The sequence below is a fragment of the Photinus pyralis genome, unplaced genomic scaffold (assembly GCF_008802855.1).
Source record: "Photinus pyralis isolate 1611_PpyrPB1 unplaced genomic scaffold, Ppyr1.3 Ppyr1.4_LG4, whole genome shotgun sequence".
Lineage (NCBI taxonomy): Eukaryota > Metazoa > Arthropoda > Insecta > Coleoptera > Lampyridae > Photinus > Photinus pyralis.
The window spans coordinates 45,541,623-45,555,608 of record NW_022170511.1 but is presented as its reverse complement, the minus strand read 5'-3'; the positions used below and the strand labels follow the sequence as shown (position 1 = coordinate 45,555,608).

At 31.7% G+C, this 13,986-nt stretch overlaps 4 protein-coding genes across 4 annotated transcripts in view; all 4 read right to left on the bottom strand.

Annotated features, from left to right (window-relative positions):
• LOC116169184 (diuretic hormone receptor-like) overlaps positions 1-2,620 on the bottom strand; it is a 20,816-nt gene extending 18,196 nt beyond the window's left edge. Inside the window, exon 1 of the mRNA XM_031485212.1 lies at positions 2,273-2,620. Coding sequence (XP_031341072.1) covers positions 2,273-2,620 — 348 coding nt within the window. The remainder of the gene's footprint in view (positions 1-2,272) is intronic.
• A 539-nt stretch (positions 2,621-3,159) lies between these two features.
• On the bottom strand, positions 3,160-6,255 carry LOC116169968. The gene is made up of 7 exons (XM_031486184.1): positions 5,639-6,255; positions 5,375-5,496; positions 4,962-5,320; positions 4,480-4,909; positions 4,237-4,396; positions 3,946-4,085; positions 3,160-3,509 (listed from the first exon to the last, which is right to left on the bottom strand). Exons 1-7 carry the CDS (start codon positions 5,733-5,735, stop codon positions 3,180-3,182), a joined length of 1,638 nt encoding a protein of 545 aa, XP_031342044.1. The 5' UTR covers positions 5,736-6,255; the 3' UTR covers positions 3,160-3,179.
• A 1,505-nt stretch (positions 6,256-7,760) lies between these two features.
• Positions 7,761-13,823, bottom strand: LOC116168772. The gene is made up of 9 exons (XM_031484751.1): positions 13,212-13,823; positions 12,507-12,661; positions 12,384-12,452; positions 12,081-12,322; positions 11,752-12,026; positions 11,527-11,696; positions 10,982-11,144; positions 10,793-10,926; positions 7,761-10,736 (listed from the first exon to the last, which is right to left on the bottom strand). Exons 1-9 carry the CDS (start codon positions 13,276-13,278, stop codon positions 10,401-10,403), a joined length of 1,611 nt encoding a protein of 536 aa, XP_031340611.1. The 5' UTR covers positions 13,279-13,823; the 3' UTR covers positions 7,761-10,400.
• LOC116168774 lies at positions 8,672-10,225 on the bottom strand (the record flags this gene model as incomplete). Its single annotated transcript, XM_031484752.1, is given in 1 exon segment — positions 8,672-10,225. A coding segment is annotated over 1 exon segment (1,524 nt), but the record flags the coding sequence as incomplete, so codon positions are not given.
• Positions 13,824-13,986: the final 163 nt, after the last annotated feature.

The window sequence follows — 13,986 nt, the reverse complement described above, 5'->3', positions numbered from 1 at the left end:
GCATAAAAGTAAATGTTTACTTCAAACGTATACACTTTAAAAGAAATATATGGTAAGTTCCTATATGCGCAAACAAATGGAAGATTTTATTTGAAAATATGAATTGTTTACAGTTTAAACAATTCAAACAATTAACAGAAATGTTGCTACTACTTGACATAACTCTACGTGAATTGTAAAATGAAAGCTGCAATTTAATTATAACAAGACAAACATGTTCCTTAGTTCAAAATGTAGCTATGTTCAAAAGAACGCAATGAAATATTCAATCAGATATCACTGTGTGCTTTATTGGAATAATAAGCGGAATCAAATCGATAATACCGTTGTTTCATCGAAATATGGTAGTACATTAATAGAAATGTAGTGTTTAATTGGAGTCCATAAACGATATACTCAACGTAAGTATATCTTTGCTTTGTTTCAAGTAAATGTCACAGGACAGGTTTTGAAATAAAGAACGCGGTTATTCGAATATAGTATTATTTAGGTATGTATGATATTAATATATATTATACAAAAAGACATTCGATATAGACGTACATTGCTTAAAATAACAGTGTAACTACACAGATCTTAACGAAAATTAATACAGAAGTATATAGGTATATGGGTAAAAAACTAAAATATAATTTGAAAAACTGCTTACGGAATTTCTTATATTTAAAAGTGCTATAACTAACACATATGTTTGTTTAAACTTAAAACTATACTACATCGTTAAAAAATCTACATAACATTTACCATTAGCCAATGTGTGCAACTTGGTAGGTAACTGTGATTGTAAGGCCGAAATTTTCACAGTAAAGTAAGTGTCTTGCGGAGATACTTCATACGCTTCAAAATGTTCACAATACCTATCTGTGGAATATCTTTGAACCACAAATAAAAGAGTTTCATATTGTTTACTAATTAAAATATTCTTTATTTTACAATATCTTGGTATGTCATTTGAAATTTCAAATAATAAAAATGAGCCTTTATCATATTTGACTCCATTTATTTCATACCACGATGTACAGAAATAATCGTCTACTGAAATATCAGAAGTGATTGAAGGAAGATTAATAAAAGCATTAACGGGTCCGTAATTTATATAATTACAAAATCCCTTCTGAGCCATGAATCTGTAAGAATATTTAAGTTGCATTCTCAATGCTAATGAATACGGCAGATTTTTTCTACATCTTATGTAGTGAGCAGTGCTTTTTAAATCTTGATGCTTAGCTTCGAATCTCATACATGAAATTAAACTGATCGGACCAATTTTTTCTATAACTTTTACATAGTGTAATAGAAAATGATGCTTGGGCTTTAAGGTACAATCAAATAAGGATAAGTACATTGAATGGTGTTCATTGATTAAAGTTTTAAGTAATTCTAATGTGCGAGGTGTTGTGACGGGCTTAGAAACAATTTCAGTTAAGTTTAAAAGTTTTAAGTAAAAAATCCATGACGGATCATTCGGCGGAATAAGATCGCCCACGATAAACCTGAAATTCCTTACGAAAGTCAACATCTCAGATGCCGAAAATATTATAACTCCATTGGTTAAATGATCTTTAGAAACCTTGGGTGGCGTGTTCTTTTCAAATTTGTCATAGCAAAAGTACTGTATTCTTGAGTTTAATTTTTCGAGTGTGAAATATTTCTGATTAATTAGATTTTTAATAATTAAAGACATGTCATACCTATGGATACCTTCATAAAGGTCATGCATTATATCCACTACTAAATTGTCATATACATGAAAATTTGAAAGTTGATGCCATACACATACTTCTTTTATTCCTATTCTATTTTGTAGATGATTTTCATAATCGTTTTTTTCTCTAACATAATCATTATTTTCTGTAGTTTGGCCTTCAGAATGCCTTTTTGAGACCGTGCAAAACCTACAGAAATACCGGGCTGAAAAACTTTCAACATACCCAAATATAGAATGCAAACCTAAATTGTCACCAGTGATGGCAACGACCGAAAAAAATACTGTTTCAAATTTCCCTCCAGATATCTGTATAGAAATACCATTTTTTTCTAAGATATTTAATTCTTTTATAAGATCCCGAAACGTTAAATCATTACCAAAATAGCTTCGATCGTCACTATAAAAAATTTGAGCTAAAAATATGTTTTCTAGTTTTACTAGAAACGTTGGCGGTATTGTAGCTATTGTATAGTATACAGCACCAATCTTGTAACACCCTGCTTTACTTCCTAATGGATTTCCCGATTCAAAATCATCGAAATAGAAAACAAGGGGCAAAATTACTTTATTGGGAGACTGTTTAACAATATTTTGATAAATTGATCCATGAACCAAATTGGACATGACACCGCCTGGTGTATACATTTCTAATAATGTTGTCTGATAACATCTTATAGCTTTGTATACATCAGGAAGTTCTAAAAACAACTTCAGCGTTTTTGACAAAGGTATGCGATAGGTCATTCTGTTTTTCAAAATCAAATGGGTTTCACTATCAACACGTTTTGGTTCAGATACAACTCCCAATTTGTGCTCTACAGGTTTAACAATATAATTTGAATTTTCAAAGTATTTTAATCTTTTATATTCAGAATCTAGAGCCGAAAATGGATTAAGCAATATTTCAATCATATTGATAATGTTATGAAAAACGGAAGTAGGTAGGTGTTCCTTACAAAATGTCTCAAAGGTTTGCTTCAATAAATTAATTAAACCTGAGGATAAAAAGCAACGAACCGAATTTAAAATAATTTGTATACTATTTCTTGGTAATAATGAGCAACTATACAATTCTGAAACAAATTTCTTTAAATTTTGATCAAAAATTTCTGTAAATTGTTTAAAATTCTCTTCAATTGTACTTGAATGAATAGCATCCGAATATTCCGGATAGTCCGTACTACAATCATCATCATTTCCTTTAGTATGAGGCGGTATTGTAGTATTTGGTGGTATATCGGATGAACCGCAGGACTGGAAAGCTGGAAAGCTAGAGATTTCAGTTACATTTGTATGTTTCAAGGAGTAATGTTTTTGAAAATCTTGTTTCCGGTGGTATAGTCTATTACAACTATTAATAGGACATAGATAATGATTGACAATACCATGTGAATATTCTAAATGAAAGCAATATTTTTTTAAAGAACTACAATTCCTACCACATTGCACGCACTTCATTGTAAATTATAACTTACTTGAAATTCGATAAAATATCAGAAACATAAGGTGGAATTTTGTCGGATGGTAAATTAATTTCATAGACACATTTTTGCAGCAATGTGTATATGTACTCCGCCTGAATGGGGTAGTTGGCGTTAATCACATGGAAAATTTTGAACAGTAGGTCGAAAGATCGTTTCGCACTCTCACAAGATAGGTGCACCCTACCGTCTATTACTACATAAAACCTTTTGGGATCCTCTGCAGTCCCTTCGACTAGGAGGTACGGCTGTACTCTTTGACCTCTTGCTTGGGCATTATGAACTTGTTGAGAGATAACCGGTTCTATGTCACCTGCAACCTAAAATAAAACGTTATAAAATAGTAGGCTACGTAAAAGGGAAAAGACAGATAAGTTAGATGTGAAAACTAGGTTTTACAATCCCGTGTATTTGCAGAATAATAATATTCATAATTTTGAGACATACTTCCCATCGGTTGACACAACTCTAATCTTGGAAATTTTAGCTAGAATATTGTTATTCTACAAAGTAGACGACCCATAAACCCTCTTATGTTGTTATTTTTTCCGCCCGCCGCCTGCCCGTGGGAAAAAGTTTAAGTCCCTACTCTGTAAGTGTGAAACTATCAAAAAAGTTTTGTTCTGCTAATTAATAGATCTCATAAATTTTATCCCTTTGCTTGTTTAATTTCCTTTAATGACCTAAATCTAAACGTCAAACGATCATACAATGTGAAAAGAAAGTATATTTAAATAAGGTGCCAGTGATATATACCTTTGCCGTGACAACGATGGCGTGAAGAGTTTCTAACGTTGAAAACTTCCAATGTTTATTTATCGCCTTTTGGGTAATAATCCTTCCCTTTGGTGGGAGAAAATACGGCAGAAGCGTCAATTGCTTCAGAAATTTAGCATCTACGAAAATATTAATTAACATTGTTGCAATATTGGGTTAGCATCAAGTAATTTGCCAGTGTTACATTTGCTAAATCTTTGAAATACTACTCTAATAGGTACTTTTAAAGAAAGTAAAAATTGTGAACCTATGACTCGATCAAATACATACCTTCGTTTTCAGTTTGCGGGACAGATTCGTGCAGTTGCAAAGCCACGGAATCTTTTAGGCAATTTAACTTTAAGTTCGCGACCACTTCAAAAAATGATTCCCACTTTGTATAAAGTTTCAGTTCCTTCTCTGGGAACAACTTTCGAAAATCTTGATTAATCTGCAAAAACATTGCCTTATAAATATAGTATTCATGTAACCCAATAACAAAGATTTCAAAAAGCTATTAACATAAATACATACCAACACATCACTTCTTAGGTCTCTTAAAATGGGCCATCTTTCTAAATATTCCTGTACGGTAGGACAATCTTTGTCACAACGTCTTAGATCGTATGTATTGTTCCATTTTTCCATTACCTCCGCCCATGGTTCACTGTTCACCTTTAGCCATGTCATATCATCATTGTTAACTCGTCCCCTCTTCTCAAGTATTTCATCTGTGCTGTCGTTTGACTCTTTCGATCTTCTTTTTCTTTTGGGATTCGCTTCTTCGCACTTATGAATCAAATTACGAACCTTATCCACCAATTTTCCCCTTGCCAAAACTGATTTTCCTATAATGGATTCTGATTTCCTTATTGGTGGAACATAGTAAGTTCCTAAACATTCTCGAGGAAACAAACTAATAATTTTAGCAGCTACTTGATTGTACTCTTCGTGTTTCATACGGCTGAAATTGACATCACCGATAAACTTTCTCAAGCAAATAACCAATGACTTACTTTTTTATGATGTAACTGTACATATGTTTAATAATTATGTCCACAAGCCTTGTACGACGCGTGTGGTCCAAAATATTGTGCTGCTGATAGTATTTCAATATACTACTTCCCATTGGAGTAGTTTGCAGTAGAGTCCGAAGATCAAAATCAGGAAAACTTAATTGTGGTGTGATAATATTCGCTACATTAAAATCAATAAATTCAAATTGTATGTCTTGGGAGACTTCTGTTGCCGTTGTGTTATGGATATTTGGTGTAGTCGCCCCTTCAATTCCACTAGGATCGTCGCTGTAAATAGTAATTGTCGAAGCGGGAGATTCGGTTTCTCTAATTGTTGAATCGGAAGCATTGCAGTCGTCCTTAATAAATAAAATTTTTATAGATAACAATTTTCACAATAATTTTGCTTATACCTGTTGTTGCAATTCCCTAATTCGCAATGATATCAACTTACGCATGCCAAGTGAATTAGGCAACAGTTCGCGAAGCTCTTTGTCATTGAGATGCTTTAGCAACTCTATCCCAATATCATTTCCTAAAAATAAGCTCACTTTGTTATTGGGTTAAGTGCAGTAACTGAATGTATGGCTAAGACATGCCTTCTCCAAATACATTTTCATTGTTATTCTTATTATTTGTAATACTAACACAATAAAAATTTCAAATAATTTACTTACTTTTAAACACATCGATGGTCTCCGCCGTACAACCCCAAGACGCCATCAAATCTTGTACAGTGGATGGAGCCGTTGCGGTTGCGGTATTTTCCATCATTAAATAATCGATGATAAATTACTAACTGCATACACAAAAACCCGAACACAATTTGTTAATAGCAAAGGGAAGATGCGATTACAAATTAAAACCATTGAATGCTAAACTAAAAACGCTGGACTGCAAGACGCAAGTTGTAACGCTTTTACGTGTCGGTAAACTCGCAACTCATCAAAATATGATATACTTAATTATCAGTGCTACGTATATGTCATATGCTTAAATTAAACTTTCATATTCTTCTTTTAAATAAAGGTGGCTTTTAATGAACCAAGTAGAAGTTTAAATATACCATATATTTCATTTAATGCGCACACTATTGAATTCAATACATCCCGCAATTCTAATCGAATATATACTAATCTTTTAATTGATGCGTTAAAGATTTTTTATCCAATTCAGTATTTGTTCAAATTAAACTCCAGATCGTTATTTTGAAACTATTATGTAAGCATTTAAAATAGTCCAAACAAGGATTACTTTCATTTTTTTCCAAGTAAAGATACTTCAGTTAAAAGGGTATTATTTCAAAATGACTTTATACTTTCAAATAAAATAGTATATTTCATTAAAGAAATCTGTTTTATGCGTGTACCAAGTATATTTGATGTTGGAGTTGATGTTCCGCTGATTTGTTCGTCATATGGATTTCTCTGTACGCTATTTGTTTCATTTTCCATTACTTCATCTTCAACAATAGTATATGTAACTACAATTACAAGTGTAAGGCAATGTACATTTTTGTGTTCTACATTCCACCTTCTGCATTACATGCCGCAATTGTTGCTGGCGCATCACGCACAAGTGACCCTTGCCGTTTGGACGAGCTGGAGCTGGGATTAAGAGTCTTTGTATTTGTTTTGCACTGGAATTCTCGCCTCAACTCCGTAATTTCTGTCAACAATCTGACCTTTTCATCGTACTCCTCCTCCGTGCCTGATCTATAACACTTAGGTACAGAGACCACATTTTTTGTACACGTTTGGCATACCTACTTTTTTAAATTAGCAGCATCTTCTTTCATAAAAAGTTTCAATAAATATTCCAGATGATCCTTTACACCACGTAATGTAAAGGATTTTCCAGAGACTTCTATTAAAGTTTGATGCACCCTATCCCAACCTGAAGAATCTTCGTATGGATTTTCTACCAAAACACTCTGTAAGAGTCATCTGCACTTGTGAATCTTAACCGCGTTTTATTTGCCATTTTTTGAATCTTGCAAGAGAAATAACACGTAAATGTGCACTTAACCTCACTAAAGTAAAAATATCGTACCGGTAAACAAACCCGCTATTCGTACGAAAATACCGTGCTCCGCTAACGTAATAGCGTTACGCTATTATCTGCGCAAGCGTATTTTTGCTAAAATAGCGTTAGCGTTTAGCGGAAAGGTTGCGACAACTCTCTAATGTTTTCCATCACGTTAATGCCAAGATATATTTGTTTCATATCTATGAAATAAATTTCATTATCTGGTGTTATGTTACACACACATAAAAAGATGTGTTTAATATAATTAGATAACGTTTCAATTAAACATATCATTGTTTCCCATATCCACAAAGAAATGATTAATTTATTTTAAATATATTAAATATTTATGTTAGTATGCTGGATTCAAGCATATTACTCTTGATTTAAGGTAATTTATTTCTTATTTAAAAGAAATGACATCGTTATGGGAAATCCCTGTATATTTAGTTGAAGTGTATTCTTGGTTGTTATAAGAATATTATATTCTTAATTCAAACATACATACTTTTAACGCAAAATCAAAAATAAATTACATTTAACAAATGTAATTTTTGTTTAAGAGAAATGAATTATTTAATTGGATACAAGTAATTGATCAATTTAAAGTAACTTTTAATTTTAATGCAAGTAAATGATCTTATTGGACTGAACGTACATCTAAAAGTAATTGTTAAATTTAAAGTCACTTTTAATTTTGATGCAAGTATATAATTTTTTTAAGCTGAACGTATACGGAATGGTATGCGGTAGAAAATAAAATACTTTATCCCCAAATTAGATGATTTATTTTACATAAAATAAACGTACATTTTTCCATGTGTATCAGTGTGGAGTGCAGACGTATCTACATTCTTTAATTCATTAAAAGTTATTAATTCAAATTTATCTAAAACTTCGACTTCATAAGCCCTAAGATGTTCGTGGAAGCTGCCGGTTTTTAAGCAATTACAGTAAAAAGAAAAGTTATTAAATTCGTCAATTAAAATATGTTTTATTAATCCAAATTGTGGAAAATCTTCATAGCTATCTATCAAAATGACTGAACTTTGTTTGTATGAAATTCCGTTAAATGTCAGCCACGGTACTAAAAAATAGTTTGAATTTACGATAAATTGGCAATCTATGTCATTGTTGGATATTTCCAACAAAGGCCCATAATCTAAATCATCTAGTAAGTTATTTTGTGCCATAATTCTATAGCAAAATTTTAGTTGCAGCCTTAAGCTTAGCGAGTAAGGTAAGTTTTTTTTACATTTTATAATATTTGAAACTGATTTTAGTTCTTTGTGCTTAGCTTCAAATCTCATACAACTCAGATGCACAAGGGGTCCCATTTTTCTAATAAGACCTGGATAATGTGTTAACATGTGAAATTTTGGTTTTAAAGTTTCAGAAAACAGACTCATGTATAAGGAGTGGTGTTCTTTAATTAACAATTCCAACAAAGCAATGCACTCGTCATTAATTTCCGGCAAAAGAAGAATTTCTGTTATTTCTAAAAGCATCAAGTATAACGACCAAATGTCATTATTAACTGGCACCAAATCACCAACAATTAGTCTAAAATGTTTAACCAAGCACAACATTTCAGATGACGAATTGATAATGCAGCCATTCTTCAAATGTTCATCTTTGATAGGGGGCGGAATGTTTTTGTCAGAAGTATCGTAAGTGAAATATCTTATTCTAGAGTTCAGTAGAGTTAAGGTAAAGAAATTTTGAGAAACTAAAGTATTTATAATTTTTGCCATAGTATATCTATGTACACCTTCAAACAAATCGTGCATTATATCACATACACTATGACTATAAACATGAAAATCGTGAACATCGTTAAAAATGCATTTTTCTTTTAGACCAAAATGAAGACCATCCACGTGATTTAAATATTCTATTTTATTTCTCAAAAAATTTTTATCTTCAACCGTTTGGGTTTGTGCCACATTTTTCTTACAATAACAAATTCTGCAATAGTAGTGTGCAGTGAAGCTTTCAACAAAACCAAAAATTGAATTCATGCCTAAATTATCACCTACAACCGCTACCAATTTAAAGAAAACCTTGTATTCTCTATCTTCAAGACTTAAGTTTATACCTTCAGTTGCTAAGTAATTTACTTCGTGTACTAATGTAGTAAATAATGCTTTATTACCATAATGGAATCTGTCTGTACTGTAAAATATCATTGTTAAAAATATGTTTTCTAACCGGCTAGAATACTGTGGAGGTGTAGTAGCAACGGAACAATATATAACTCCCAATTTATGAACACCGGCGTGACTTCCTAAAGGATTTGAGGTCTCAAAGTCATCGTAGTAGAGTATCAAAGGTAAGACTATCTTATTGTCTACATTATTGAAAAAATCTTTGTGCAAAGAACCATTGAGTATATTACAATAAGCACTACGTTTACAAATGTTGCCTTGATATGTAACAATTTCGTCAAAGACTTTGGGGAGTTCCAAAAAAAGTTTAAGTGTTTTTTTTAACGGTATGTAACAAAAACTGCGATCTTTTAAGACCAATGAAACTATATCTTTTTTCGCAGATCGAGTACCGCTGAGCCCAAGTACTTGTTCAAAAGGTTCTATTAAGTAATTACTTTGAAGAAAGTATTTAAATCTTTTGTGTTCTGTGTCTAAATGGAGAAATGGATTTTTTAATAATTTAAACATATTTGAAATTTGTGACGGTAAAGTGTTTCCATTAGCTACCTCACAACATTTTTGTAACAGGTCTAAAACACCCGATGATAAAAACGCATTTACAAATTGAATAATATTTTGAATGCAACTTTTTGTTATTGTTAGTTTGTCATAAAGCTGTGAAATGAATTTTCTTATTTCAGAATCTATTAAACTACAAAATTTTGATACAAGTGTGTCTAGACTATCAGAACTTACTGTGCGTTCATCTTCAATGTTATTAAAGTTATCTTGATGTGCAGCTTGTGCATTCTGAGGTAATACCGATGCAGTAGGTATTGTATGAGTGTCACGAACATGGGGCTTTACTGATGAAGTTGAAGGAAATTTATTAATATGTTTTGATGTTAAATGTTTAACGAATGCATCCCTTCTTGAAAATAATCGCCTACAATTTTTTTCTGGACACATAAAATTAGTCTTTTGGTGAAAGATTTCTAGATGCAATGCAAATTTTTTTGGATTAACAAAAGTACGTCGGCACTCTCCACACTTCATTTTACAATTTTATATATAAACTTTGTATTATGTAAACAAAACGTTAAATTTGAAAAAAAAATTCTGTAAGTAGTAATTGCTAAATAAAAAACAAGTTACAATATTCTTAAACTCAAGTATTTCTCTTGTAGACCTAATTAATAAATAATATGGCACCAAGTAAGTAACAATAGTATTTAAGAGATCTTGTGCTATCGACACAGAGTTAATCTTTTTTTAAAAGTTCCAGTATGTCCATAATATATGGAATGATATTATCTTGACGAGTATTTATATGATAAATGCCCTTCTGAATAATTAGGTAAATATGTTCTGCGGGGGCAGGATATTTCGCGTTTGTTACAAAAAATAATTTGAAAACATTATCAAAGGCTTGTTTCGCAGATTTTGTCTGGTACCTTAATTCGTCCACAACTATATAAAAATTGTTAAGTTGTTTTAATGAAGGCCCTTCCACTATCATGTAAGGTTGGACGGTCTGTTTTTTAATGGCCGCGGTTTCCTTGTTTTTCCTGATAATCTCATCTACGTCACCGGGAATCTGCACATTAAAGCAACATATTAAAGAACGTACTACATAAAATGAGAAATATTTACCTTAGCATGGCATATAATAGAATTGACTGCTTCTGCAGATGAAAATTTCCACAAATTCTTGCTACCCAAATTAATTTTGCCTTTAGGAGGTACTAAATACGCTAATATACTGATTTGTGCGGCAAATGTACTATCTAAAAACCAGAATTATTTGTATTTACACAACAATTCAACTAATTATACTAGTACCTTCCGTAATGCCCTCGCTGTTTAAAAGTGTAATTAGTTCCTCACAAAATTTATCTTTTATTGTAAGACTTTTATATTCAAAAATTTTTTGAAACGCGCTCTCCCAGTCCAAAATGAGCTTCAGAGTTGATTGTGGATACTCTCTTTCAAAATCCAAGTTAATCTGCAATAATCAAACAACTAAGTAAGTGTCACTACATTTAAAAGATATAATAGTATTGTAAACAATTTCATTATTTAATTTGGAAATGCCTTAGGAGGGTGGCTCAAAACAAAACATTTGGAAACTAAATGATTAAATATAAAAAAAATAAGATTTCATATTTAAAAGGGAAGGCCTTTCCAATTATATGTTGGATGCTCAATTAGGCATAATTAACATTTTTGGAGTTGTGCCTCCAGCGCCAAAGGATAGTGAGCGTGTTTTATTGTAAACGTTTTATACGTTAGAATAAAAAAATTGACGTGTCCGAGCGTTTTTCGAAAATTCACGTTAAATTACCGTTTGAAAATCTGCTTGAACTAAAAAAATTGATAAAACCTACCAAAACCTCTGAATTGTCTTTTTTTAAAATTGGCCATTCTTCAAAGAACTCTCTGACAGTCGCTGCAGTCGATAATTTCCGAAGCCCGTACGTATTCTTCCACTTTGTCAGAACTTCATCCCAGGGCTCATGCCTATTTTGCAGCCATATCATATCATTTTTTAGCTCATCTGTAAGTTATATTTTTATAAACATTTTATAAGCAATCGATATTTATTTACTAACCACTTTCTAACACTATTTGCCTTTCTTTAGTGTGACCATAACTGTCATCTTCATCCAAATAACTACTTTTCCTTTTCCTAATAATGACACTCGGTCCACAGTCATGTAAAAGGTTTCGACATTTGTCTACCAATTTACCGCGTGCCAGTATAGGTTTGCGAGTTATAGAGTCTCTCTTGCGAATGGCTGGAACATAGTAAGTACTAGCAGTTTCCTTTGGGAAAAGCGTTATTATTTTTGATGCTAGGACATTGTAATCCTCTGGTGTTAGTCGACTAAAAATTTGGTAGGTATTGGTAAAGGTACGACTTCATATGATGTAAACTCACTATTTTGCAACATAATCAAAAACGTGCTTAATAATTATTTCTGTTAATTTGTTTCTCCGTTTCATATCCAAAAATTTATTTTTATTGTAATATTCCAAAATTTCTGATCCAAATACGCTGGTACATAAAAGAGTTTTTAGATCAAATTCCGGTAGTTGAATTTTTTTAAGCATGTTTTCGAGTCCGATTTCAGCAGCCGGCCGATGTTGTTGGGGTATGATAAAGTATTGCTCGTTTCTCTCCTTTAAATAAGTATTAAAATTCAGATTCAATTAAACTTACGGCATGCATGATGCATTTTACCCTATTTTCTGAGTTTGACTCAAACTCCATGTTCGCCTGGATAAGATTTGATGTTTCGTCGTCAACCGCCTTAAATTTGTACAATTAAGAAAATCTGGAAGGTGTAGTATGTATACAGCATACCTGGACTACTTCGTGGACTACAATACTAGAATTCTCCAGTTCTTTTGCTCTTTTAAATAGAGATAAAAACTTTGCCCTGATCCCAATGCTGGGAATAAGTTCCTTTATTAAAGATTCTTCTAATAAAAAGAAGTTTGAGAGATCTATGTCGTTGTCTAAAAATTATAATAATTTTAGAAATATAGTTACCTAGTGATCTAAATTCTAATTAAAAAAATAAACACAAAATTGTAACTCGGATTGTAAGCAACATGAAATGAGAAATTAGATTACGGAATGAAAAATCTGCTATACACTCAGTTTCTCGCGGATTAACAATAATCTCTATATGTATATAGAGCATAAGTTATGAAGAAATGCTGGTAGGAAATAATTTAATAATGTATTAAATTTCATGTCGGTGACCTACAGAATCACACAAATTGTTGATTTATACCTACACCAAGTAAAACCATTAAGAAATACCATAATCGAAATTTGAAATGCTTGCCATGTATGCGTGCAAATCTCAAAATTCACCCAACTTATTTTTCCAAATAAAGCAAAAAGTAACAGGTGACCTAATCACATAATCCGATGTAATTCAATTACACCAATAATAATTATAATTAAAATAAAAGTAACAAGTACCTACCACTACTTGATTTGACTTTAGGTAGGTACATAAAAGGTAGGTACATAAGTAACTATATACTAAATACTTACTTTTAAAGGTTTCAATTAATTGAGGCAGTCCCCAATCCTCGAGTAAACTTTCAACATCAGCATACATTTTCACTTCATCCAGTAGCACTATTAAAGAAACTAAAAACTGCAAATTCACGGGATATACTGAACTGATACCGCTATACGAACATGACAAGACACTGGACAGTTATGGCGTATTCCTGTATATTCAGTGGGTTTGCAACTGCAATTTGCACGTTTAATATTCTGCTTATAAAGAAGCACGCATTAAATGAAAAATATAAGCATAAGTTCAAATAAAGAAATGCTTGTCTTAAGTATTTAATACATTTAAATGTAGCCAAATAATGAACAAAGAAAACGAGTGTTTCTTTAGTTTTAGACTCTCCCTTTCGGATTAAACATAATGTATCTTTAAAACAAATCCACTATTATTTTTCCACAAATAAAAGCTTCAAGCCGAACATAGGATTATTTTGACGTTATCATTCAAAAAGGTTCTCTTTAAATTTTTCCTACATTTCAACTAACGACATGTATGTTTACTTTTACGATATTGCTTTACATTAAAAAAATTTAACTAAAGAAATAATACTTTACTGTTAAATAAACTAGATCTCTTAAAATAAAAAATAATCTTTGAATTAAATGTTATTATGGTCAAATTAAAGAAACGAAATTAAAGCAATACAAAATTTTATATCAAGAAAAGGTTTTTTACCGTCGCACTTTTTTGACGTAAATACACGTTTTGAAGCACAAGGAATCCGATTCAAACAAAATCTCAATATTG